Here is a 27,750-nt window from a genome sequence, read left to right as displayed (position 1 = left end):
TTTAGGAATGAAGACTGGGGGCTAGAGTGGGCTTGAAAACAAGGGGAAGTTGGAGACCCTTGGCCCCTCTGTGCCAGCTCTCCTCTCCCCTACAATGGTCTCTCCTTGCTTTCTTCCCTGCCACTCTGTTTTTTCTGCCCCTTCCTAAATGGCAAGGGGCTAGGATTAGCCCTTACTTGGGTCATCTCTGTGATATGCAAATTTCTGTGCTCCCCTTTCCTGCTGTGACTGCTGTCCTATGGAGCTGTGTGTGATTAGCACAGGCTTGAGTCATGGCTGCCTTGGCAGGAATCTGGCATGGATGTGAGGTGCAGCTTGTCACAGCAGCTTCTCACCCAATGTGTAGCACCTCCCTCCTACAGGGCAGGGCCAGGCCAGCTCAGCCAATCACATCCACCAGCCTTGGAACTACTTGGAAACTGCCCAGGCTCCTGGCTTTTGGGCTGGGAACTGTGAGAAGGCTCAGGCCCTGTGAAAGACGCCTGTTAGCATTGGGACCCCAGGAACCAGACTTCTGTCTGTCTGGCCTGAGGGACACTAGGCTGTGGCACTTCTCCAGCTGCTGAGGGACACTGGATTGTGACACTTCTCCAGTTGCTCCCCAAGGTGGTGAAGGGCTCCTGGAGCCTTTAGGCCTTGCCTCTGACCCTAGGGGCACCCAGCACAGGCCTGCCCCAGTGCCCACAAGTCGGCAAGGGGGGGCTGCAAATTTTTAACTAGACATATTGAACATTAACAGTGGGTAGGAAGGAGTCCAAACTCACTCTGGACCATAGACAGTTGGGCCTCTGTTTTCCTGTAGAGATGCTGGGCCCCAGAATCTGGGCCTCTGTGAGGCAGGGCCTGGACAGGGCCTTGTTCAGAAACATGGGGAGCTGGACCTCAGGAGAGGGAAAGAAGGTGGACATCTCTGGCATCTACCCCCCTGTGACCACCCCCTTCACTGCTACCAAAGAGGTGGACTATGGGAAACTGGAGGAGAACCTGCACAAACTGGGCACCTTCCCATTCCGTGGTAAGCAGACCTGTCCATGGTGGGAGTGGGGAGCCAGAGACCATGGGAGGTGCACAGTTCTGGCACCTTGGGCTGAACCTCCCCTGCCTCTTTTTCCCCAGCTGTAAAGGCTAAAATGACTTCTTGACTCGCAGGGTTATTGTGGGGATCCCACTAGATTAACAGGTGTGAATGTCCTTGTCAACCGGTCCTCACTGATGTGAAGGTGAGGTCACATGGCAACACAGCTAGGGTTTGTCTTTCTCTCTCCAAGTGCCATTTGCTGTTCTCTTTTGGGCAAAGCCTCCCTTGCAGACTTAGTTACCACTGTGTTGACTCCTCTGATTCATCTCCTCCTTTCTACATGGGTCTCCCCCTTTCTGAAGTCAGGTCATATTTGTGACGTTCAATGTGCCCCACAGACACACGCAATAAATGAAGGTAGAAGAAAATGGCACAATTCACCTGTTCTGCTTCTCCCGCCCATCACCCAGAACAGTCCCTGGGCAGTGCCCTCAATGGTACCATCTCAAGGCCACATGGCTAAGCTGAGATTTGGACCGCCTCTGCCTTCATGGCCCATTCCTCTCCACTTCTGAGTGGCTGGACTGTACTGTCCCCACAAATGGCATCTGGTGAGCTCCAGCTTTGGGAATGACATGGCTCTGACTGAGGAGGTACAGGGTAGCAATTAAAACCAGGGACTCTGGTTTCTAATCACAGCTCTGCCACTGACTTACTGTGGGATACTCTCTCTAAACCTCAGTTTCCCCATCTGACACGGGAGTGGTAATTCCTATGTCATGGGATGGCCAAGAGGAAAGTATGGGAGAATGCAAGTGAGAGCATGATGTAAATGCTACCATGCTACATGCTACAAGTGTAGGTTCCCACGAGAACTACTAAAATGGCAGTGTAGTTTGGCATGGTAGCAAAACTGCTTTGTGACAATAACTGGTGGCCCAACTGAGCCTCCTTCATAGCTCAGTGCACAGATGATGTGACCTTTCCCCAGGGGGACAATGAATGCCCTGTGGAGGGCCACATTGAACAGGGACAGCTCTAAAGAAATGTATGCTGGAGTTTGCTCATGGGGCCTGAAAGTTGGACAGAGATTTGGTTCTCTTGAAACAAAGAAAAGATTCTTAGCCTCTGAGAGAAGGTCTTACTTCAGTCAGTGACACCATAGTTCAGGGGCCTGGAGAGTGGGTTTTTCATCTGGTGTCCGTCTACTATCCAGAGAATCTGGAGACCCTTAGGCTATTCTCTAGGCCTTTTTCCATATTCTGCTGAGGTCATGGGGGTATCTTGGAGACAGGCTTTGGTGGATTTAACTCACAGGCTTCTGGTGCTGTCTGATCCCTCTCTCAGCCACACATCAGGGAGGTGGGGGCTGTGGGAGAAAGAGCCCAAGGTCTGGAGGTAGAAGACCGGGTAAGACTGCTAGTCTGACCTTTACAGTGACTGAGAAATCCTGTAACCCAACCCACTTTCCTCATTTGAGAACAGGAGCTGAACCTTCAGGCTCCTAACCACAGGGTTCAACATAGTCCTCTAGAGGCGGTCAACCATGCAGTGCTGGCACGGAGAACACAGAGCCAGGGGTCCTTCTGCTACAACCAGGAAATAGCATCTTAGTTCTGCTGTTTCTCTCGCCCTGCTCTGGAGCATACATCACAGCCCAACACTCAGAGACGGAGGCAGCTGTCACATGCCACATTGTGGAGGTGTCAGCAACAAACAGGAGGCGGGAGCCTGCCCTTGATACATCAGTGAATACAGAGATTCTTCTGAAAGAAACACTGCCTAACACTGGGTAGCTTTTTTATCTTTAAATCCTCATTAATTTGCACTGATTATTTGAATAAAGAATACTCTTTTAAAATAAAAGTTAAAACCAGAGACTGAGGGAGGGGTTGTTCAGAAGAGCCATTTGACCATCTGACCCTGAAAACAACCTCGAAGGTGGACTTTGAATTGTTATTTCCAAATGGGTTAGCAGACACACAGGACTATTCCAGCAGTGTTGGGGAGTCTCGTTTCTTCAGTATGTAGAATGAACATGCTACATACATGAATGAAAGAGAACATAGTTTTGGATACATTATAACTATTTCTCAGTTAAAGAAAATATTGTATTTAAAATGTCAGAACTAAAATAAATAAATAAAATGTCAGAACTTGGGTGACTGTGGGAGCACGTGCCTAGCTACTTGGCAGGTGGAGATCAAGAGGATCTCAGTCCAAGGCAAAAAGTTAGTGAGACCTCATCTTAATCAATAAACTAGTAGTGCATACCTGTGGTCCCAGCTCCAAGAGAGGTCATAGGTAGGAAGATCAAGGTCTGAGGCCAGTCCCAGAATAAAAATTAAAATGAAGCAAAACGGGGTTGGGGTAGTGGCTCAAGAGGCCCTGAGTTCAAACCCCAGTACTGGCAAAAATAATAACAATGATAAAATGTCACAATTTTTATAAACCCACTTTGGCATTCCTTCTTTTTTTTTCTTTTCTTATTTATTTTTTGGACAGAGTCTCACTATGTAGCTCAAGCTGGCCTCAATCCTCCTGCCTCAGCCTTCCAGGTACTGGGATTACAGGTATATACTACTATGCCAGCTCCACATTTCTTAAATATGCTAGATGTCTTTTGAGGGGGAAAAAAAAAGAGTAACCCAGGTCTGTTTCCAGCTGAGAGGGACTGTGCAGGCACCTATGGCAAGCCTAGCCAGCTGGCCTACCACTCACCACTCACCATGCCTACTTACCAGGGGCAAATTCTGGATCTGCAGGTGCATCACTAAGGCAAGAGCTAGCAGCTTCCAATCCCAAACAACTCCAGGGACCTGGGGTCCCATGGAGAATCCCGTCCCATCTGCTCTGCCTTCTCAGCCTCCTGCTTGTCTCCCCCATTTGTGACCTCATGTTATTCCAGAATGAGTTTCTCTCTGGGCCTTTTTCCTTCTAGATTACCCTGTAATGGGTTGGGGCTCAAGGCCAAAGGGGTCCTTTTGTCATGGTGAGCCTGACCCCACATCCTTTGTCCCCTGGGGGTCACCAGATGGTAAGGGACTAAAACCGAAGACTGGAAGATAAAAAGTACCAAGTAACATAATGGCTTATAAGCAGAAGGGAGAAAAGACTGAGAATTAGAGAAATTCCTTCCACGGCCCGGCCCGTGAGGACAACTGTCAGGGTGAGAGACAGGACCCAGCCTTACACAATGCTGGCCAGGCTAGACATGAAAGATGTGGTGGCCCCCCTGCCCCACCCCCAACTGCTTTCCTCACAATAGGGCTCATTCTGAGGTGGCAGGGGGCAACCTAGGAAAGGCAAGGCTAGGGAAGGTGCCTGCCAGACACCCATGGGGGGCTTACCCTTTCAAGCATGAGCCATACCACCTGGGCTCGCCACTCCCGGTGCACTCTTCCCTTTGCCTGCCTGGCGTAGTGTCCTGGAGACCATCCTGGAGCTCCTCCACCAACCATCATGCAAGGTTGTGCTGGGGACCTTGCTCTTGCTGGGAGGTGGAGGCCTTGTGTTGTGGGCCCAGAGGAAGAGGAGCAGGAAGACATTTCCCCAGCCTGCACAAGACGAGCTTCCAGAATCCCATAGAGCAAATGACAGCTGGATCAAATCTCACTTTAGCCGCCTCTCCCAAGAGAAGCTGCACCACGATGATTATGTCCACGCCAATGCCTGCAACGATGGTCTCCAGCCTGAGAGTGGGAGCGGAGAGGCCAGCACCACGATCCGCATGGAGACCTTCACAACCAGGCGAGGGGAAGGAGGCACAGCTCTGCACAGGGAATCCTTCACCAGCAGGCAGAGGATGTCAGGGTCCTCAATGAGCAAAGAGACCCACAAGGAGTTGGGAGTGTCCCCGTCCATGGAGGACGCCACCTGGGCCTCTGTGGCTGCTTGTGTCAAGGAGATTGACACCCAGGGGCAGCACCTGGCTAACTCCATGCTGCAGAGAGCCGCAGCTTACCAGCACTCAGGCCACGTGGAGTCCGAGGACATCAACCCGGAGGAGCTAAAGGGCCTTGAGGAGGTGGAGATGAAGCTGAAAGGGAATTTCTTCACCCAGAGGGACACCACCATAGCTGGTGCCAACCAAGCACATGCTTTCTATAGCCACAATCGCCATGGCCACCAGAGCCACCAAGGCCACCCAGGGCACCAGAGCCACCCAGGCCACAAAAGCTACCAGGCCCATCCAGGCCACCAGAGCCACCAAAGCCATCCAGGCCACCAAAGCCACCAGGGTCATCCAGGCCACTCGAGCCACCAGGGTCATCCAGGTCACCCAAGCCACCAGAATCATCCAGGTCACCCAAGCCACCAGAGCCACAGCCTGCCCAACCGCAGCCACCCAACCTATGACTCTTGAAGTCACCTAATCACATGCACCCCTTCCCCCAGCAGGGCTGGCCCATGTACACAGGCCTGTCTTCTCTCCTTTGGGGAAATCTCTGTGGCCCAAGGTGAGAGGCTGCCACCCAAATCCCTTCTTCCTCTGGTCCCCCACAGGGGTCATGAGTGGGGTCTACACAAAGAATAGCCCCTGCTGGAGGGAGAGTTGGAAGGAGGAAGCAAGGCAGCCATGACAGACCCTGGCCCCTGAAGATCCACCAAGAGAAGACAAATGAGGCAGATCCCAGGAGCAGCCACAAGCCAGCCCCACATTGATGCCAAAGGCCTGGTACAAAGCCAATAAATCCTTGCACGCCCTCACTCTGAGTCCAGGGCTCTGTGGTCAACCTAAGGGGTGGGCAGGGATGGAGGGAGAGGGCGCCTTCTCCAGCAGTCCTCTGTGGGTGGGCCTTTGCCTAGGACCTTTTCATTGGGCCTGACTTGAGACTCCATGAAACAACTTTCCCTACCCTCTGGGGCTGGTGATGGGTTACCTCCAGGGACCTCAAACCCACCAGCTTGCTGTTGCCAGGGAAGGAGAAAGCAGCCAGGCCTTTGGGGAGTGGGAAGGAGGGACCAGTAACAGACTTTTAAAAGAGAGTAAGTAAACCCGGTGGGACTTTGAGCCTCAAGTCTGTGGCATCAATACTGCCATATTCTCTCCCTGTCCACCTGTTTCTGGGTGGACATAGGGATCCATGTCAGAATCTGTCTACCACCTGTGTCCACAGCTATAGAGCTGGTATAGTAACACTCTCTTCTGGTTCATGTCACCATGGATGGGCTGTGACTGTGACTTCTGTGGCTGCTACCAGTATTACTAGCACAACTAGCAGATTCCTCTTTTTTTGAGGTTTTTTTAAATGTATGACTTGCCCTGTGCTAAAGCGTTCAGTCATAGCTCCATAAGGAAGGTATTAAGTTATTTCCATTTACAAATCAGACATCTGATGTCCATAGTCATAACTCACCTGGGGTGACAGCAACAGATGTTTCTGGGATTAGATCCCTACTTTGCTGACTCCAAAGTCCACAGAGTTTCCTAGTCCCTGCCCTGTGCTGCCTCCATATCCTCTTCCCACCCACCCACGTGACTCTCTTCCTCTTATACTTATCCCTGACCTCTTTGGATATGTCCTGACAATTCCTCTTCATTCCTGCAAGCCTAGCACTCCCTGTCTCCTCTTCCTGGCTTTTTTTTTTTTTTTTTTTTTGGTGGGATTGGGTTTGAACTCAGGACTTTGTACTTGCAAAGCAGGTGCTCTACTGCTTGAGTCATACCTCCAGGTCCCTACAAGGCATTTTTAAGGTGAGGGGTGACCCTCTACTCAGGCAGCTTCCCCTGTGAGTTTAGAGAAGTCAACTACAGGCACTGACTAACTCCAAGTGACTGTTCGACATAGAAATTTCTAACCATTTGAATCTGTTATAGATTTGCCAGGAGCTCTCCCAGCCTGTGGGCCTCCAAGTCTAGCAAGCATGAGGCCCTGAGTTCAAACCCTGACCCCACCAAAAAAAAAAAAGAAAAAGTCCAGTTATATCATTCACAGATATAACTCACCAGAGTTATATATCTCTGGTTCTGATCATTGTGCTGCACTAGGTATTGCTGGTGGAGACTTGGGGGAGAGATGTATAGAAATCCCATGTATTTTTGCAACTTTTCTGTAGGTCTCAAAGTAGTTGAAAGCTAATATGGTTAATTTGAGACAACTTATGCACACGCGTCAAAGTTTTATTACAATTGTGCTAGAAACAAAATGGCCTTGAGGCAGCCAACTCAAGTATATACTCTTGGTGAGTGAGGACGTTTTTATTAGGATAGAGACAGTGGGATCCCTGTTAGACTAGATACAAAGAGCCTGAGTCAGCTAGGAGGGTGCTGACTTCCTAAATCAAGGCTTCATTCCATTCAGTTCATCAGGAAATTGCTTATGAATTTTATTAGGAATGTCAATTTCTTTCCAGAGGAAGGTTATGAATTCCATCATGTAAAAAAGCTCTGCCCCAGGCCAAGCAGGTTTGGGGCAATTTTTCTTTTACACAACAAATCATTCAGCTCACACTTCATTGGGTGCTGTGCTAGGTGTCATGGAGGAGACCAAAATGACACCACCTTGCTGATTCCAGGCAAAGCTAGATGAGCACTGGGTAAGGAGAACAAATGCTGTGGGGCCCAGATGGGAAGGGAATCCAGGAAAGGCTTGTTGGCTGTCAGCGTTTGGGAGGTATCTGCTAGGTCCAGGCTAAGGGAATGCCCTGAGCAAATGTGCAGAGGCAGGAAGTTAGTTGTGTGCTGGGGGAGGGGGGAAAGGACACTTTTTCTGTATGTGTGGTGTAGGAGATCATACCCCTTCATATGTGCTAAACTCTCTACCACTGAGCTATACTATAGCCCTTCTAGGTTTTTTTGTTTTAGGTTTTTATTAGTAGTTTATATTAGTTGTACAAAGTACTGGGTTTCATTGTATGTCCATACATGCATATGATGTATTTTATCATATTCGTCCCCTCTAAAATCCTATCCCCCTTCTTCCTCCTCCTGTTCCCCCTCCATGTCCCCAGTATTGCTTTTATTTTCACATCCTTTTTGTCCCCTCTTAAATTTCACATATAAGAGAAAATGTGATATTTGTCTTTCTGAGTCTGGCTTAGCTCACGTAACGTGATGATTTCCAGTTCCATCCATTTTCTTACAAAAGACATAAGTTTTTTGTGTGAATGAATAATAATTCATTGTGTATATATGCCACATTTTCTTTATTCATTCGTTTGTTGATGGGCACCTAAGTTGATTGCATAACTTGGCTATTGTGACTGTGTGACAATAATATGCAGGTGTCTTTATAAGCAGCTTTGATTCCTTTAGGTGTATACATTCGAGTGGTTATAGCTGGATCATATGGTAGTTTTATTTTTAGTTTTTGAGGGTCTTCCATACTGATTTCCATAGTAGTTGGACTAACTTAAAGTACATAATAGTCCGCCCTACACACACACACAAATCCCACTAGCATTCGTTGGTTGTTTGGTTTGGTTTAGTGGGACTGGAGTTTGAACTCAAGCAGGGCTTTGCACTTACAAAGCAGGCACTCTACCACTTGAGCCACACCTCCAGTCCATTTTGCTCTGGTTATTTTGGAGATGGGGGTCTAGCGAACTATTTGCTTGGGTTGGCCCTGAACCTTGATCTTCTCCAGATCTCAGCCTCCCAAGTAGCCGGGATTATAGGTGTGAGCCTCCGGCACCCAATTGTTTGTTTTCTTGATGCTATACATTTTGACTTGGGTGAGATGGAATCTCAGTGTAGTTTTGATTTGCATTTCCCTGAGGGCTAAAGACATTGAACATTTTTTCATGTATTTATTGGTCATTTATCCTACTTCATTTGAAAAGTGTTCAGTTCATTTTCCCATTTATTGGTTGGATTATTTGTTTACTATCATGTTTAACTTTTTTGGGTACTTTGTCTATTCTGGATATTAATTCCCTATTGGATGAATAGCTGGCAAAGACTTACCCCGTTCTGCAAACTGTCTCTTCACTCTGCTTTGCTTGTTTTGCTGTACAGAAGCTTTTGCAATCCTATTTTGTCAATTCTTGCCATGTGCCTGCTGGTGGGACATTTCTCAGGCTTCACAACTCTAGCAGCTGTGTGATTTCTTCTGACTGCAAGACCATATCGAGGTCACCTGGAAGCATCAGAAGCGGGAGATGATATGATAGATGATGTCATGAAGAGAAAATTTGACCAAAAGAGATATGCAAAAGGGTTCATCTTTCCCACAAATGGAAATGCATAATGGATTGAAACCTGTCATTATAATTGGTGTGATTTTACAAGCATCTTCAGTAAAGGCAGATAGGTGACAGATTTGAGGTCCAGCAAGCAATACAGCAAGTTCAGGGTAGTCTGGAATAAATAGGGAGACCCTGTTTCAATGAATAGCACACAAATCTTTTTAAGAACAAGTTAAAGTCCAGTGAAAATTCATGTAGTTGAATGCTGTATACGTAATATGAACAAATTATAAATTTTTACAGAATGTTCCAGACAACATGACCAAGGTATAAATGTATTGTTTGAACATCAGCTTTATGTTTGTCATTCTGGTGTCTACTTGTAAGCCTGGCTGCAATGGAACCTGAGGCAGGAGGACTGCTAGAGCACATAGTTGGACATTGGCAGTACCCTACTTTAAATAATAACAGCTCAATAAAAGAAAGTACATGGATTAATGTAACATAACTCTGTTAGTTTGTTTGAGTTTCATGGGCACTGTCTTTTTTTCAAAATATGTAACACTTTAGGAATTTGCATGCCATCCTTGTGCAGGCCATATTAATCCTCTCTGTGCCATTCCAATTTCAGTATATGTGCTGCTTAAGTGAACGTGATACTATGTTAATCAGATCAGATCATTTGATAAGGTGTGTCTACTCTGATTTGAAAAAAAAAAAAAGAAAGGCATTTTCTGTGCCTAGATTTTGAAGTGTTTTCCCTATATTTTCCTGTAGTGTTTCAAAGATTCAGGTCTTACATTAAGTCTTTGATTGATTTTGGGTTGATTTTTTTGCACAAGGTGAGAGATAGGGATCTAGTTTTAGTCTTCTACATGTGGATATCCAGGTTTCCCAGAACCTCTTGTTAAAGAGGCTGTCTTTTTTTCCAAAAAGTGTGTTCTTAGCACTTTTGTCAAGAATCAAATGATTGTAGCTAGGTGGACTTATTTCTGGTCTTCTACTCTATTCCATTGGTCTAAGTGGCTGATTTTGTGCCAGTCAATACCATGCTGTTTTTGTTATTATGAATCTGTAGTGTAATTTGAGGTCAGGTCTTCTGATATCTCCAGCATTGATCTTTTTCTCTGATTGCTCTGGCTACTTGGGGTCTTTTGTGCTTCTATATGAATTTTAGGATTTTTTCTATTTCTGTGAAGAATGTGTCATTGGAATTTTGATTGATGGGGATTGCATTGAATCTGTAGGTCACTTTTGGTAATATGACCATTTTCATAGTATACTGCTAATGTATGAACATGGGAGGTCTTTCCATCTTCTAGTGTCTTCTACAATTTCTTCCGTGCTTTATAGTTTTTATTGTAGAGGTTTTTAACATCTTTGATTAGTTTTTATTAGTATTTCACTAATTTGTTGAGGCTATCCTGTTTTCCTGGCTTCTTTTTTGGTGAATTCATCAATTGTGATGGAAAGGGAACATTAAGAGACAAAGGGTGGGGAAAGCCAGAAAAGTGACTGTGAAGCTAAGCCAAGGAGGACTTTGGAGACCATACGATCTAATTTCTCATTTTATAGGAGGGGCCAGATGGGGGCATCATGGGGAATTCAAGGGTCGTGAGGACCTCTGTGTATGTGAGAAGTATAGGAATAGGTAAAATTCAGGGGACAGAGACCCACAGAGGGATTCCAGAAAGACTATCTGGGAGGAGGCAGCCATGATGATAAACCAAGAGGCCATTGCAGTGACCAAAAATACCTCTTTATGTAAAAGAGATTGCAATTCCTTTCAGCCACAGTTTCTTGTGTGTCCCCAGCTCTAAGCACCCACTGCCCTTTCCAGGCCTAGCTCTCCAGAGCAGCCAGCAAAAGTTTGGGAACAGGGAACAGGAGCTTCCAAAATGAAAGTGACTCACCCTATAGCTGGGGGGGAGAGGGAGTCAGACAGATCCTGGACTGCAGCCTCTCCTCCAGCCCAGCCATCCTCTTGATTTAAGACTGAGCCCTTTCTCCCTACTGCATAAGAATTTCAGGTAACACCTACCAAACAGCGGGTTCTATTCTAAGCACTTACAAGTAGCATCTCATTTAAAATTAACTCTTCAAAGAAAGTACTAATAATATCCCCATTTTTCAAGCAAGGAAGCTGAGGTTTGGTTAAGCCATTTTCTTAAGATCTCATAGCTGTTGAGATCATACTGAAAGTTGGTCCCGGTTTCTCTCTGGCTTTATCCTTCACTAGCCTAGGCTATGTTTCTTCGTGGGAGTCAGGCATGGGTTCCATGCCCTCTTCCAGAAGCAGGAGGGTGGACTGTACCAGACCCCACTATCCTGCTTTGAGGCCCAAGGCCTCTGGAACTGACAACTGGATGAAAGGTGACTTGGAAGTAACTATGGCTGGGTCAGTGACCATAGCACAAGCCTGCCCCAACCTGGTATTAGATGGGTTTGGCATTTGAATAGAGGAAGTAGCGAGAACTTGATCTCTAAATCCTTAGCCAAGGTGCTGATCTGATGGCTGCTAGATCCAATGGCAGGTAGATCAGAGCCCTTACCAGGGTGGGCTTCTGTGAAGAGCAGCCCACTGGGGGAGCAGGGGCTTTGTGTAGGAGTCAGCCTGGCAAGGAGGAATTAATCCTCAGGAGGCCAACCAGCAGAAGCCAAAACTGATTTGCCTCAAGATGTTCCTTGCAAAGTTACCACAGCAAAAACTTAAAAAAAAAAAAAAAAAAAAAAAAGCTGTCCAGTGAGAGAGATCCTGGCAACCCACTCAGTGGAGTCTCATGGTTCTCTGAACAACATGGAAAAGGTTTGTGGTATGAAGCTGAGTTGCCATCACACTATGTCCTCTTAAGAATGACTCACAGGAACAATTTCTTAATCTCAGTGCCAGGAAACTCTGTGTTTCTCCAGGACAACTGCTTTGCTTTTACCTTTTGGGTTCTACATATCTGTTAGCTGACCATGTTTCCCTTTTGGCTTTGACTACCAGGAAGCTCCCGCATCACATCTATGGTTCATCTCTCACAACTGCATGATGGGGATTTTGTAAGCCAACACTGCTGTTGGCTTCATTTTCTTTTCCTTCTTCCAAATATCTTTCTATTTATTCATAATCCTCTTGTATGCTGTATTTGTAAACTTCAGGGTTTTTTTTATTGGAATGTAGTAGAGAGGAGAAAGAATAAGAGTTAAATGGAAAAACATGAAAGGAAGTCATTCTACTAAACAAATTCATTGAGTCTCTTGTAGAAATAAAATGTTGGACTGTGTAATTGGTGGATGTTAGAAATAATGACCATAAATAAATGGCTGGTAAGTAGGAAAATGCACAATAAAACAATGAAATAACACTTTTCACCCAGAAAGCTGTCAAAAATTGGTTCCGACAATGCTGAGAGTTGGCATAAATGATCACTAGTAGACAATCTCGCTGTGAGGAGAGTGCTGATGAATTGGAAGCATGGCACCCATAGAGACCCACACAGGCATGACTCGGAAATTATACGCCTGACTATGGGAACTGTGGAGGCATGCTTGGCTGCATGCAGAGATTTTCCAGAAAATGATCATTTCAGTGTTGTTTGCAGTAGCAAAAAAAAAAAAAAAAGAAAAAGAAACATTCTACATGTCTTCAGTAGAAAGAAAAGTAAACTGTGGTCTAACCATGCACTTGAGGGCTATACAACAATTAAAACGAATGAATCAGAGCCATGTGATCTCAAGCAAGCTCAAAACATAAAGTTAAACAAAAATAGCAAACTGCAGAAGATATATAAGCTTAGTTCCATTTCTACAAAGCTTAAAACTGCACTTGAACTGTCTTGTTCGTGGGTCCATGTGTGTGTCACACGTTATAAAGGCACGAATGAGAAGAACAAAAAACACCTGGGTTGGGACAGAAAGATGAGGCGCAAGATGATCCAGGAGGGATCTCTGAGCACTGGGTTCAGGGGGGTGGGGGTGGATTATATTAGTGGCAGTTCTTCCTGGTACAGCTAACATGTTTCATTAAAAAGAAAAGCAACAGGAACACTGTTGTACACATGGTGAGTGTACCACCATCACACCTGCATCAGCACAGGGATGGCAAGGACAGGTGTGGAAAGCCTGGGTGTTGGGGAGGCAGGAACCTGGAGAGCACTCGACACCAGTGTCCTGGTGCTTCCTGAGAAGATGGGAAGGCAGCAGTCGCTGTGATGTGGCTCTGTTGCAGGCTTTGTGGTCCAGGGCTCCACTGGCGAATTCCCCTTCCTGACCAGCATCGAGCGCCTGGAGGTGGTGAGCCGTGTGCGCCAGGTCATGTCCAAGGAAAGACTCCTGCTAGCTGGCTCCGGCTGCGAGTGTGAGACCATAGTGCTCCAAGCCCTGGGGTGGCTGCGCTGTGGGGTCCTTGGCCCTGGCATTGGGTTCTGTTTACTCATTCTACCTTTTCTGGGACATGCTGAGACCCCTTTGCTTGCCCCAGTCTGTTGACCCAGGCCTTCTTCCTCCTGCTCTGTCCTCCCCCTCCCTCCTGTAGCCACTCAAGCTACTGTAGAGATGACTGTCAGCATGGCACAGGTCGGAGCTGATGCTGCCATGGTCGTGACCCCTTCCTACTATCGTGGCCGCATGGACAGTGCTGCTCTCATTCATCACTATACCAAGGTGGGTGCAAGGGGGAGGCCTGAGGCCAAGAAGAGCTGGCTGGAGCAGAGGCTTTGTTTGGGGAGAGAACACAGAGAAACTGGAAGAGGAGTGGTGAGCCTACTTCGTGTGAATGGGCGCTATGGGATATGGGTAGAATGCTACCATGTACATCTATGTGACATCAGGCAACTTACCTAACCACTCTGTGTCACCGTTTCCTCTCAAAAATGGTAGGAAAAGCTGGTTGAGTGGCTCAGGTGGTAGAGCTTCTCCCTTGCACATGTGAAGTCCTGAATTCAAATCCCAGGACCACTAAAAAAGCAAAAAAAAAAGGGAGGAATGCTGGAGTTGTTCAGGGCTGATTAATGAGGTCTGGAACACAAAGGGTTTTGAGCTGAGCCTGGTATACATAAAGCACTCAGTAGGTATGTCCCAGCATTGCTGCTCAGTTCAGAAGGTAGCCCTGCAGAGATGCAGGCCAGGACCTTCTGGGGGCAAGCCTTAAGCTCTGAGGACCTGGGGTGACTGCCCTCTCCCCCTTTTCTCTGTACCCCTCAGGTTGCTGACCTCTCTCCAATCCCCGTGGTGCTCTATAGTGTCCCAGCCAACACGGGGTTGGACCTGCCTGTGGATGCGGTGGTCACACTTTCCCAGCACCCGAATATTGTGGGCATGAAGGACAGCGGTGGTGACGTAAGTAGCAGCAGCTCCCAGGCTGGGCCCCCTTCTCCTCCAGTTCTAGCATGCTAACTACTAACTTCTGGGCAGCTCTGAGACCCGGGCTTCTGCTTGGGTTCTCTCTTTCTGGTGGGCTCTTTGGGGACTCTGTCTGAACTTGAGGACATCTTTCTGGGAACTGGGCTGTCATTTGGTAGCACTTGTTAAGCTTTTCCAGGCTGGTGGCTGAGGCTCTGGGTATTACTCAGAGTTTGCTGTTGCAGGTGACCAGGATTGGGCTGATTGTTCACAAGACCAGGAAGCAGGATTTCCAGGTGTTGGCTGGATCCGTTGGCTTCCTGCTGGCCAGCTATGCTGTAGGTAGGCTCCTTGCAGCTCTCAAACTGTCACCTGGCAGCTTGGTCTGTTGGGAGAGACCGAGAGGCTCAAGACTAGGTCTGCAGAGGTTGACTTGCCAGAAACCTGGCAGCCACCCTGCTTGCTCATCTGAACCCCGGGTGCTTGTGAGTGACCTTGTTGAATGAAGGAAGGTGACTGTGTATAACCCCTGGCCCAAGTTCCCAGCTTAGATGACAAATATAGCTCCCTTAATCTCACCTTGTAAATAATTCTTTGAGGGCAGAGATCTGGGCCTCCCCTCCAGGCCAGGAGTCCTTTTCCTGCCCCCTTTCCCCAAGGCCAGAATGAATTGTCAGAACTGCAGGGTCGGACCAGGGACCTGTATCTGCCTGGGCAGATTCTTTTCTAGTCCAGAATCCTAGGAATGCCACTTAGACCAACTGCTTTTGTTTGTTGAGGGTCAAGGTCCTTGGGTTCAGATGGGCCCTGGAGCGGGGTGGGGAAGGGCAGCATCTGCTCCCTTCACCCGAAGCCCTGGGAGTTCAGATTTTAGTGGCTTTTCCACTACTGCAGGGGACCGCACTATATTCCCTCAGGGCTCTGTGGATTTGAACTTGTCAAGGTTCTTACACATCTCCTCTTTGCCATGTCACAAGCTCTGAAGTGTAGGGAAGGAAGAGGGGACACATTTCCACCTCCTTTCTCAGGGTATAGATGGAAAGAGCAAGGACTCAAGAGTGGAGGCATCCAAACTGGAATCTCAGCTCTGGTGTCTACTGAGACTGAGGGCCAGGCACTTAACCTGTCTGGGTCTGAGTTTCTACTCTTCAAAGCAAAACATAGTTGGTGTTTTATAAATGGCACTGGCGTCAGCTTATTCCAAATTGTCTCCTCTCTCTCCAGTCTTGAGGCCACTGTGCTTAGGATCACTCCTGACTTGCCTTAGAATCGAAGGCTGGCAGAGGTGTGGGGCTGAAAACACAGTCAATCCACTTTCATCTCCCAGATGAGAAGAAAGGGGATGAGAGAGGATCTGCAGCATGTCTGAGATCATGCGGCCAATGGAGGACACACCCAGTCTTCTGACCATGGGCCCAGATCTCTTTTCACTCAGCTACCTCAACCCCCACTGGGGCCCCAGGTTGATTTCACCACGGCTCTCATCCACTCCTGCCCTTCCAGGGCTGATGAGCCAAGAGGCTGTTCAGATGTCACTGAAGGGGTCAAGGACAGGTGGGACCTGGCTCCTGGAGGAGGGTGCAGGGAAGGAGCTGTCCTTCACAGCTCTGAGCAGCTACTGGGCTGCAGGATTATCTTTTGAATATGCAGGCAGCTTTTCTCCCTGGCAATGCGTCCTGTGGACTCACAGAGCACTGTGATGTGGCCCCTGGTGGCATAGAAACCCATATTTATGTCCCCAGAATGAAGTCTGGGGAGCAGAGTTTGGGATTCTCTGTGGGAAGCAGCTCAACTAATGTTCTTTATCTTGCTTGGGGCAGGTGCTGTGGGGGGCATATGTGCCTTAGCCAATGTCCTGGGGGCCCAGGTGTGCCAGCTGGAGCGCCTCTGCCTCACGGGGCAATGGGAAGACGCTCAGAAGCTACAGCACCGTCTCATCGAGCCCAATGTTGCGGTGAGCTGCCAGTCAAGGACATAGGGAAGGGGCCTCTGTGTCCTCATTGGAATAGGTGCCAGGGCTGACACAGGGATCCAGCTCAGTTCCTTCCCTTTCAGAAAGTCCTTTTAGAGAACATCCCAGTATGGGAACTCCTTATAAAAGCCTCCCTAGAAAATCCTGGCTGCAGATGAGTTGAGCCCCTTCAGTTCTTGAGCTCAGTGTTCATTAGAATTCCCATGAGGGCTAATGTACTATGAAACAAGCATCCTGAGTGACTGTGAAATCAGTAATCTTGGGACCATTCTTAGAGATGCACTGCCTGGAACCAAAGACCGAAAATCAGAATGATTCAGAGCAGTTAAAGGGGAGTTTGGGGGGCTGATGGAGGTTCAGAGTCCACATTTTCCAGGAGAGTCTTGTGTTCAAATAATCTGTCCTGTAGTCAGACTATGTGTCCCAATTCTGTAGTACAGAATTGTGTAAGTCAAGAAGAATTTAAGACCAAGCTTGTCAACATCAAAGCCATCTTGAAGTCTCAGGCAAACAGAAAGAAAAATGTGTACCTATATAGATATGTTTGCTCTGAGACAAGATCTTGCTATGTAGCCCAGGCTGGCCTCAAACTTGCAATATTCTTACCACAACATCCTAAATTCTGGGATTACAGGTGTGCATCATCATTCAGCTATTTTATGTCTATTTATTTATTTTGCGGTACTGGGGCTTGAACTCAGGATCTTCACCTTAAGCCACTCTACTAACCCTTTTTTTGTGATGGTTTTTTTCAGGATAGAGTCTTACAAAGTATTTGCCAGGGCTGGCTTTGAACCACGATCCTCCTGATCGCTGCCTCCTGAGCAGCTAGGATTACAGACATGAGCCTCCGGTGCCCAGCAATGTTACTTATTTTTGAGACAGTCTCATTACATTATGCAGGCTGCCCTTAAATTCCTGGACACAAGTGGTCTTCCTGCCTTAGTCCTGAGTCTTGAGTAGCTGAGTCCATGTGCTACTACGTACAACTTTTTTTTTTTTTTTTTTTTTTTGTGGTACTGGAGTTTGAGCTCAAAGCCTTAGGCAGGTGCTGTACCTAAGGACTCTGCCAGTCCTGTTTTGTGTCGGGTGTTTTCAAGATAGGATCTTGGGAACTATTTGCCAGGCTGGCTTCAAACCTCCATCTTCCTGATCTCTGCCTCCTGAATAGCTAGGATTATAGCATGAGCCACCAGCACCTGGCTTGTACAACTTTTTATACACTTTAAGATAAGCTTTGTGTCTTGAGATAATTGTAGATTCATATGCAGTTGCAAGAAGTAATATGGAGAGATGCCATATACTACTTTCTCCCAACGGTAATTTCTTACAGATCTGTAGAATAACTTCACCATGTTGGATAGAATATGGGATATTGACATACACAAATACAGAATATTGCTGTCAGCACAAGAATCCCTCATGTGACACTCTTACACCACACCCACTCAGTACAGCTCCCATCCTCCTCAACTCCTGATAACCCAAATATGTTCACCATTTTTATAATTTTGTCAGTCCAAACTATACCATATAGAAGAAGCATATACTCTATAACTTTGGGGGATTGCTTCTTTCACTTGACCTAGTACTCTGGAGATTCATCCAGGATGTTACACATATCAATAGGTATTCCTTTTTATTGATAAGTATTTCATGGTATGACTGAATTGCAGCCTGTTTAACCATTCACCATTGAAAAGGAGCTGGGTTGTTTCAAGTCTTTGTCTATTAAAAACTGCTCTTTAAAAAAATTTTTTTTAAACCTGTGTACAGGTTTTTGTGTGACTGTAAGTTTCCATTTTCTGGGATAAGTATACAACAGTGAAATTGATGGGTTGTATGAAGGTTGCATGTTTAGTTTTTTAAGTAACTGCATAGCCAGGCATAGTGGTTCATGCCTGTAATCCCAACACTCAGGAGGCTGAGGCAAGAAGATAGAGTGTGAAGCCAACCTGAGAGGGACCCTGTCTCAAAAAAAAAAAAAAAAAAAAAAAGCCCTGGAACCAGTGGCTCACGCCTGTAATCCTACCTACTCAGGAGGCAGAGATCAGGAAAATTTCAGTTTGAAGCCAGCCTGGGCAAGTAGTTCACAAGACCCTATCTTGGAAACACCCATCACAAAAAAGGGCTGATAGAGTGGCTCAAGTTGTAGGCTCTGAGTTCAAACCTCAGTACCACAAAAAAAAAAAGAACTGTTTTCCAGAGTGACTATGCCATTTTATGTTTACACTAATGTAAATGTACGTGTGATCCAGTTTCTCTGCATCCTCACCAGCATTTGGATGTTTCATTTTAGCTGGTCTTCTACAGAAACATCCCATTGTGGTTTTTCATCTCATTGTGCACTTTTCTGACGTCCTTATTTGTCATGTCTTCGTCACTCAAATGTCTGTTTATGTCTCTTTCTCATTTCACTTTTTCTTTCTGGTGCTGGGGATCGAACCTAGGGCTACACACATATCAAATGTGTGCTGTACCACGGAGCGCCAACCTCAGCCCTTCCGTTGCCCATTTACAAATTTTTTTCTATTCCTTCTTTCTCTTTTTTTTTTTGGTTCGTTGGTTGGGTTTTTTGCTGTTGAGTTTTGAAATTTCTTTTGTTGTTGTTGTACTGGGTGGGGGTACATTGTGGCATGTACAAAAGTTCTTACAACGTATCATACTTGAATTTCCCCCTCTACAATTCTCCTTCATTCCCCCTCCTCCTTGAAAGTTCTTTATGTCTTGTAGATAACTAGTCCTTTGTTGGCTATGTGATTTGTGAATTGTAAACATTTTCTCCCAGCTTGTGTTTTCTCTTTACAGGTTTTTTTTTTTAAACCAAGAAAAAAAATTATCAGTATTCTTTTTTTTTAATGGTATTGGAACTTGAACTCAGGGCCTCACACTTGCTAGGCAGGAGCTCTACCATTTGAGCCATTCCACCAGTCCTTTTTTTGTGTTGGGTGTTTGCAAGATAGGGCCTCTGGAACTATTTGCCCAGGCTGGCTTCAAACTGCAATCCACCTAATCTCCGCTTCCTAAGTAGCTAAGATTACAGGCGTAGGCCACCATGACCCGGCTCAATTTATCTATAGTCTTTAATGAATCATGCTTTTAGTGTCAAGTCTAAGAATTCTTTTTTTGCACTAGATTGTAACTATTTTGTTTCTTCAAAGTTTTATCATTTTACATTCTACAAGTTTGTGACCCATTTTGAGTTAATTTTTGTATGAAGTGTGAGACTTAGGTCAAGTTTTTCTTTCTTTCTCTTTTGTCTATGAATATCCGCTTGTTCCAGCACCATTTGTTGAAAAAGCTTCCTTTCCTCCATTGAATTGCTTTTGTACCTTTGTCAAAAATCAGTGGGTCATATTTGTGTGGATCTATTTCTGAATTCTCTATTCTTTCCATTGATCTGTGTGTCTATCCCTCCACAATACCACACAGACTCACTTGTTATGGCTATATAATAAGTGTTAAAATAAGTCTTATAGTAGACCGAGTCTTCCCACTCTCTTCTTTTTTTTTTTTCTCAAAAAGTTATTTTAGCTAGTCTAATTCTTTTGCCTTTCCATAAACATTTTATCATAATTCTGTCTATATCTACAAAAACAATCTTGGTAGGATTTGAGTAGGACTGGCATTGAACCTGTTTACCAGATAGCATGGTTGATGTCTTCACTACACTGTCCTCCATTCCTTCCAATTCATGGTGTATCTCTCTACGTAGTTAAACCTTCTCGATTTTTTCAGCATTTTGTAGTTTCAAGTAAAGAAGTTTGTACATGCTTTGAGAATTGTGTACCTAAGTAGTTCATGTTTTTATGCAACTGAAAATGGTACTTTAATTATCTATGTGTTCATTGCTAGTATTTAGAAACATAATTTTTGCATGTTAATTCAGTAACCTGTAGGATACTGGAATTTTTTTTTTTTTTTTGGTTTTCTTTTTTCTAATTCCTTGGGATTTTCCATATAAATAATCATATAACTTATTCATCTATAAATAAGGACAGTTAATTCTTTCCTTTCTCTTCTATATGTCTTTTATTTCCTTTTCTTGCCTTATTGTGTTGACTACAACTTCCTGCACTATGTTGAATAAGATTGTTGGTTCCTGCTCTTAAGTTAAAGTATCAGCCTTTCATCATTAAGTATAACATTACCTCTGGGGTTTGTAGGTGCTTTTTTTTTTTTTTATCAAGTTGAGAATATTACCCTCTATTCCTAGTTTTCTAAAAGTTGTTTACGCTCGTGAATGGGTGCTGAATTTCATATGGTGTTTTTCTGCAGTGATTGACAAGGTCGTGTGAGTGTTTCTTTTTTAATTAATTGATATAAAGCAGTTAATTTCAAATATTTGACACAGATTTTCTTCCTTGGAATGAACCTCACTTAGTCTTGTTATATAATTCTTTTGATATGTTGCTGAATTTCATTTGCTAATATTTTGTTAAGGATTTTTAGTGGTACATTTTTTACTTTTTGGTGGTATTGGTGTTTGAACTCAGGACCTCTAGCTTGCTAGGCAAGTGCTCTATCACTTGAGCCATGCCCCCAGGCCTGTTAAGGATTTTTGTGTTTATATTCATGAGGAATAGTGGTCTGTAGTTTTCATTTTTTTTCTTTTTATACACACCCTTAGTCTGGTTTTGGTATCAGGGTAATAATAGCTTCCTTCTTTTCTGTTTTCTGGAAGAGACTTATAGAACTAGTATTAAATCTTATTTAAACATTTTTGTAGAATTCTCCAGTTGAAACTAATTAGGCCTGGAGTTGTCTTCTGTGAGAGTTAAAAAAAATTACACCTCTCAGGCGGAGGGGTAGATGCCAGCCATAGTGCCACACACCTGTCAGAAACCCAGTACTTGGGAGCCTTACACAGGAGGATTGAGAGTTCCAGGCCAGCCTGGGCTACATAGTGAGACCTAGTCTTAAAAAAACAAAGAAACAAACAAAAAAAATAACTCACAGGTATAGTGCTTATCTAGTTTATCCAGCACCCCTCCCTGACAAAAAGTTATACCTCTGCACTAGGCTGTGTGCTGGGCTTCTGATATCTCCCTGGCTGGAGGAGTAGGGTGCCTCCTTTACTGCTCCCCATGTGTCTCCATTGACATCACCTGTGCGTCTGTGGGGGTGGGCAGGACTGGGGTAGACTCTGATGGCCTCCTTAATGGTGAGCAGTAACAAAAAAAGTCCTGACTCTCCTCCACTAGACCTCCTCTGACACCATCCAGCTTGGAGTCAGGGCAGGTGTGGTAGAGTTCAGGCTTCCTTATTCAGCCTTTCCTGGCCTGGGTAGGCATGGGGCCACTGTTCACTCCATCGTTTCTGGCTGGAGAGTCGTTGTGTTTCAACTTGCCAGACTGCCCCTTTCCTGGCCTTTGGCTAGAGAGAACTGGCTTTTGTTGGGACTTTTCTTGCCTGTGCCCAGTGCTATTTTATGGTTGCTGCCTTCAGCTCCGAGTCTGGGCAGGGAACTCACCACTGTGTTGTTCCTTGCAGCTTAGTTGGTTTTTCTTCTCTGCCTTTCAGAGTCTTCTTTTTTTTTTTTCTTTTATTATTCATATGTGCATACAATGCTTGGGTCATTTCTCCCCCCTGCCCCCACCCCCTCCCTTACCACCCACTCCGCCCCCTCCCTCTCCCCCCCACCCCCTCAATACCCAGCAGAAACTATTTTGCCCTTATTTCTAATTTTGTTGAAGAGAGAGTATAAGCAATAAGAAGAAGGAACAAGAGTTTTTGCTGGTTGAGATAAGGATAGCTATACAGGGCATTGACTCACATTGATTTCCTGTGCGTGTGTGTTACCTTCTAGGTTAATTCTTTTTGATCTAACCTTTTCTCTAGTTCCTGGTCCCCTTTTCCTATTGGCCTCAGTTGCTTTTAAGGTATCTGCTTTAGTTTCTCTGCGTTAAGGGCAACAAATGCTAGCTAGTTTTTTAGGTGTCTTACCTATCCTCACCCCTCCCTTGTGTGCTCTCGCTTTTATAATGTGCTCAAAGTCCAATCCCATTGTTGTGTTTGCCCTTGATCTAATGTCCACATATGAGGGAGAACATACGATTTTTGGTCTTTTGGGCCAGGCTAACCTCACTCAGAATGATGTTCTCCAATTCCATCCATTTACCAGTGAATGATAACATTTCATTCTTCTTCATGGCTGCATAAAATTCCATTGTGTATAGATACCACATTTTCAGAGTCTTCTTATATCTGTTCTACATAATGGCCAGAGACAATACATCTACCTTCCTGAAAGGAGAAGCTCTAACTAAGTGACTTCCCACCTCACAAGAACATTAACGGAGCCAAAAAAAATACATTACAATATGGGTGTATAAAAACTCACAGCATTATTTTTAGGTTTAAATATTTTATGTATACTAAAACATAATTTATTATAATTTTACTTTCCTGGCTTCAGTGGAAGCAAACTATTAAAACATTTTTTCCAACTCTACTTGTAGGAAACAAATTTATTTTTTATAGTTCTGGAGTTTGAACTCAGGGCTTCGTGCTTACAAAGCAGGTGCCTTATCACTTCAGCCATTCCTCTGGTCCCCCCAATTTTTTGGGAGGAAGTACTGGGGTTTGAACTCAGGCCTCATACTTGCTAGGTAAGGCGCTCTACCACTTAAGCCATTCCACCAGCTCCATCCCAATTTTTTTAGTGTGTATATGGGGGTACACATTCACTTTTGCCTCAGGCTATAATATGACCTCAGGATCCTGTTACATACTTTCTTGGTTTAAAACTGTTCATTATGGAGTGTGTGTGTGTGTTGATTTTGATTTTTAAAAAATATTGTAATGAAAAAAAATTTTTGGATGTGCTGGGAATTTAACCCAGGGCCTTATACATGCTAGGCAAGAGCTCTAACATTGAACTACATCCTCAGCCCTTGAAATATTCTTTTTCTAATCACTGAATTTTTTGTTTCCTTCTCCTTGTATCAGAGGCCATGTCCCTCTGGCTTCCCTGATAGTCCCAGCCGTACAGTGGCAGACCATCTCTAGTAGTGATTTTTTGGGTAGTGATGGATGGGTTCTCGACCTCTCTCCCAGCTTGTGTCCTTCCTCAAAGGGGCAGACTAATTCAGCTTTAGAGGAAGGAAGATAAGGAGGAAATCACGAGTGTTCCTGGATGGGAAGCTTCTCTTGGCATCTACACTCTATAAATAGGTTGTAAGAACTTGCAGAAATGAGGACCTTTCAGCTAAGCCCATAGGCACATGGGCTGCCTTAAATATGGTAGACATTCCCCTGGGATGGGACCTGTCTCTCCCACTCCCATCCACCCGTGAAAGAGAAGGTTCCAGCACCTGCATTCTACCAGAACAGGAAAAGAAGGAGGCACTTCCAGGACCCCTGGGAACTGATCTAATATTAGTGGTGTTTTTCTCATCTGATCCTTGTAACATCTCTATGTGTAGGTGTTGTTATCACCTCATTTGACAGACCAAGCCTCTTGGGCTGCCCCTTGGAAAGACAGGAAACCCAATCGTCATTCCAGCTCCTTGCATGTCATCCTGCTTTACCCCATCCTGACTTGGACTGCATTCTGTACCCCTCAGTGTCAGCTCTGGGCACATACTCAGGAGTGCTTGGAATACTTTGTTGCTGCCTGGGCTGTAGGCTCAGATACCTCAAGAGCAGCCTGATGTCACTCTATTGCCCTTCCCTGGTTGAACACAATGTCCCTGCTTTCCCACCCAGTCAGCCTCCTGCCCCTGGCTATATTTAGGACTTCCTATGGTCTTTACCACCAAAACAGCTAGCCCCTGTCAGAGGCTGAAGATGGGGCATATCAGTTATCTTCAAAAACACATGGTAGGAACTAGCCTTTCTTCAGATACTGCTTAGTTCCATCCCCTCCCATAGATGTTTCCCACTTACAGGGGTTTTGGGTTAAAAAGCCAGGCTATTAGAACATCATGGATAGGACTAGGCCAAGGAGGATGGTAGCTTACCATCCATTCCAAGAAAGAAGTCCATGCCTACTAAAGCCGACTAGCCTCTAATGATGAATGACTGATGAATTGTCAGTCATTCATCAGGGGTTCTCATCCTATCTACTCCAAATGGTTTTGTCTTCCTTCCAAAGAGAACTTTATTAAGTAATTATTTCTGTCTTAGTTTTTTTTTGGTACTGGGGTTTGAACTCAGGGCCTCACACTTGCTATGCAGGTGCTTTACCACTTCAACCACACATCCACCCCTTTTTGCTCTATGTATTTTTGAGATAGGGTCTCCCTTTTTGCCCAGGTCCCCTGAACTGCAGTTCTCCCTCAATAGCTGGGATGAGCCAGGTACTTGTGGCTCACTCCTAGCTACTCAGGAGACAGAGATCAGGAGGACCACAGTTGGAAGCCAGCCTGGGCAAATAGTTCTCAAGACCCTATCCCAAAAAAACCCATCACATAAAAAACTTTGAATCTCCACCTCCTTTGTAGCTAGGATTTACAGGAGTGAGTCACTGGTGTCTGTCTTTCCTTCCTAATTTTATGTTGTCAAAAATTCATCTAACACTACTGATCAGTACAAAATAACCAGATGCTATAACAAAAGGAAAGAAATTTGATGCCTCATTTATTCTGTAAAATTCCATGCATGATTTTAAGCTATGACAATACCTTTAGGTCCCCCACTATAACAGACAAGCCTTTAGAGATCATGTTGTACAGACCTTTCATTTTGTTTATCAAGAGAACTTGCTCAGATAATAAGGAAATAGCACACAATTACACAACAACAAAACTTCTTTGCATACATTTTTTCCTGTGAGAGCATTTAAACATGGTCAGGAAGGTACATGGGGGACCCTGATGGCAGGGGACTAAGGGGCTAGGCTGTGCCAAGGCTTTCATAGACAATTTCCTTTCTGACTTCCCAGGCTTGCTGTGTCTGGGTCAAGCTTAAGAGAACTGGCTGCAACCTGGTGATGCTCTACTTCCTTGACCTTGCTGTCTTCTCTGATTCCATCTTGAGGGCTGAATGCCACTATCTTTCTTTTGGGGTGATTTTTTTTTTTCTTGTAAAACCAAAGGAGGTGCCTTCCTTTCTCCATTTGATGTTTTTGCACTTTGCTGTCTATTACTGATATGCTTTCTGGTCTCTAAATCTGAATTCTTAGTCTACTCTGGGGGCCACAGATTTGGTAGAGTTCCTTTACTGGGGGAGGAGGGTGAGAACCCAAACTTTTTGAAAGTGACAGATAGCTAGGTCCCAGGTAGGTATGTACAGTTTCTTCTAACAGGTCCTGCTTCTCAGGTGACTCGGCGCTTTGGGATCCCAGGGCTGAAGAAAACCATGGACTGGTTTGGCTACTATGGAGGCCCTTGCCGTGCCCCCTTGCTGGAGTTGAGCCCCACTGAGGAAGAAGCGCTGCGTGTGGATTTCAGCAGCAATGGCTGGCTCTGAGGACAAGCAGGGCATACCTGGCCTGAGCCACCGCAGTCTCCTGCCTTGCTCCCCCAGCCTGAAGAGGAGCAGGGGGACTACAGGTTGGGGCTCCTTTTCCACTTCATCCCTCCAGCTGGCCTTTCACTAGGCACCTTCAGTCTCCACTTCTCACAGCCCGTGATTTCTCAGCTGTGTGCCCTGGATGCCCAGTCTCTAGAGACTGGGAGCAGTTCCTTTCTTGTCACTTTACCCTGATTACTTTCCTCTGCCTCATGGTCCATGAACTGGGAGTCAGGAGGAAAGAAACAAAGTAGCAACTGGACATTAAGGGAATCGGTTACTGAAGAGACTGGTTAGACTTTGGGCCACAAACCTGAGTCTAGCATGATACAGCTGGAAGCCAGGCCACTCCTAAGAACCCAAGTTCTGACTCCTTCCAGAGAAAGCAGCAGGTCGGGAAACCTGATCGGGCAAGTGGTGCTGTGGTCTTGGAAAGGCCCCCAAGCTGCATTCCAGCCACACTGCCCTTCCCTAAGTCTATTCATGCCTCTCATATTCCTGTCTCTAGCTTTGATTCCCAGCATCAAATGTACCAACACAGACCAGTGACTTGTCAGATTGGTAAATAATGACACCTGGTGGATAGACACCTGGTCTACATCCTAGAAGACTATTTTGCCTAGCCCAGGTCTGAAACACTAGGGAAGGGGACTTGGCCTGAGACAGGGCCATCTCTTGTCTGCATGGACTCTGCTTTTATTATTAAGAATGATCACTTTGTTACTATAATAAAGTTTAACAAGTAAAAGTAATGTGGCTTTGTTCTAGGTTTCCTGGCCAGATGTCAAGAACTTTTCTCTAGGCAATTGAGTCCTCATTGTCTTCCTTTTCCCAGGTCTGAGGGAGGCCCTAGAAATGCTGAGCAAATAGCCATTAGTGAGTGGTGGCCTAGGAAAGGCTTAATATTTTCCTTTTTAAAGGTAGTCTCTGGGGTGGGTCAAGGAAGACAGACACACAAAGCATGGAGTACTTATAACATCGCAGAGGCACTGGCCTCCACTCAGCTCTGAGAGGCTTTCCATGTAGGTTCAGACTCCTCTACTCCCAATGGGTAGCAGCCAGGCAGGGCACAACCTGCATCTCTGTCTGGCCTATACCTGCCTTTGATCTGTACCTCTTTGATCCAGTTGCTCTTTGGTCTCTTGGGCCTTGGTGGCCTCTTCCTCACCCACAGGACTGGCCCGCACAGCATCCATCAGGGTTAGGTCTCCATGTTTTGGTCTTTTTGTCAACTGACCCCATGCCCCACAAATGGGACAGTCACAGGGGAGTGGCGAGAGTCTATGTTGTGGGCTTACCGATCAACTTGAACTTTGGAGGTGGTCCAGACAGCAAGACCTGGACATTTCAAGCCAAGATCACCAATAGCCAGATGAGATTGAAAGTGCCTTCTGTGGGAGAGCTGACCCTCATTACAGCAAAATGACCACAGAAAGGACTCGAGGAACTTGTCTGTATTCTAGTGCTGTTCTAGGAACCCTGCTCTTCAGCCAGCCACCCACATCTCGCTCAGAGCAGAGAACAGGAACTGCCACCCTGAGCCCTAAGATGGGTGAGTGGGTCAGGGTTTGGATCCCTAACAGCCTGAATGCTCAGCAGAACTGCTCACCTAAGAGAAGCTGAGTGTGGCTCCAGGGTGCTGAGGTCAAGCTCTTTCCCACTTCTCTTGTGTGGTTGTCTCTACTGTGTGCTTCTGCCCACGAAGGAGTCCCACTGGCCTAGAACCTGGAGTTCTTGTCTTCTTTTCAGGTGTAAATCAATATCTTAGGCTTTGTGCAGGGGAAAGTAAAAGCCTTCCCCTCCAAAAATAAATAAATAAAAAATAAAGTAGGCTTTGAAGAATCATGTT

At 45.6% G+C, this 27,750-nt stretch overlaps 2 protein-coding genes, 1 non-coding gene and 1 pseudogene across 3 annotated transcripts; 3 read left to right on the top strand and 1 right to left on the bottom strand.

The window, feature by feature from the left end:
• The first annotated feature begins 481 nt into the window (after positions 1 to 481).
• On the top strand, positions 482 to 26,653 carry Hoga1 (4-hydroxy-2-oxoglutarate aldolase 1). Its single transcript, XM_020177754.2, has 7 exons — positions 482 to 1,015; positions 13,362 to 13,490; positions 13,668 to 13,795; positions 14,336 to 14,470; positions 14,719 to 14,815; positions 16,294 to 16,427; positions 25,710 to 26,653. Exons 1-7 carry the CDS (start codon positions 805 to 807, stop codon positions 25,857 to 25,859), a joined length of 984 nt encoding a protein of 327 aa, XP_020033343.1. The 5' UTR covers positions 482 to 804; the 3' UTR covers positions 25,860 to 26,653.
• On the top strand, positions 1,803 to 5,508 carry C7H10orf62 (chromosome 7 C10orf62 homolog). The gene is made up of 2 exons (XM_074077932.1): positions 1,803 to 1,833; positions 4,384 to 5,508. The coding sequence occupies exons 1-2, from the start codon at positions 1,803 to 1,805 to the stop codon at positions 5,382 to 5,384; spliced, it is 1,032 nt and encodes a 343-aa protein (XP_073934033.1). The 3' UTR covers positions 5,385 to 5,508.
• On the bottom strand, positions 9,699 to 9,801 carry LOC141425237 (U6 spliceosomal RNA). The gene has a single exon (XR_012450322.1). It is a non-coding gene; the product is annotated as a U6 spliceosomal RNA (small nuclear RNA).
• Positions 26,654 to 26,794: 141 nt separating the features above from the next.
• On the top strand, positions 26,795 to 27,746 carry LOC109695308 (insulin-like growth factor-binding protein 3 receptor pseudogene; annotated as a pseudogene).
• The last annotated feature ends 4 nt before the right edge of the window (positions 27,747 to 27,750 follow it).

Source organism: Castor canadensis, chromosome 7, assembly GCF_047511655.1.
Source record: "Castor canadensis chromosome 7, mCasCan1.hap1v2, whole genome shotgun sequence".
NCBI classification, from domain to species: Eukaryota; Metazoa; Chordata; class Mammalia; order Rodentia; family Castoridae; genus Castor; species Castor canadensis.
This window is presented reverse-complemented; position numbering and strand designations above follow the sequence as displayed.

Bases quoted from the DNA above. Each gene is read 5' to 3' on its own strand.
- Hoga1 (XM_020177754.2), top strand. From the start codon at position 805: ATGCTGGGCCCCAGAATCTGGGCCTCTGTGAGGCAGGGCCTGGACAGG. The intron at 13,491-13,667 runs GTGAGACCATAG...TCCCTCCTGTAG, and splicing joins AGCTGGCTCCGGCTGCGAGT to CCACTCAAGCTACTGTAGAG. The intron at 16,428-25,709 runs GTGAGCTGCCAG...CCTGCTTCTCAG, and splicing joins TCATCGAGCCCAATGTTGCG to GTGACTCGGCGCTTTGGGAT.
- C7H10orf62 (XM_074077932.1), top strand. From the start codon at position 1,803: ATGGCCAAGAGGAAAGTATGGGAGAATGCAA. The intron at 1,834-4,383 runs GTGAGAGCATGA...TTCAAGCATGAG, and splicing joins GAAAGTATGGGAGAATGCAA to CCATACCACCTGGGCTCGCC.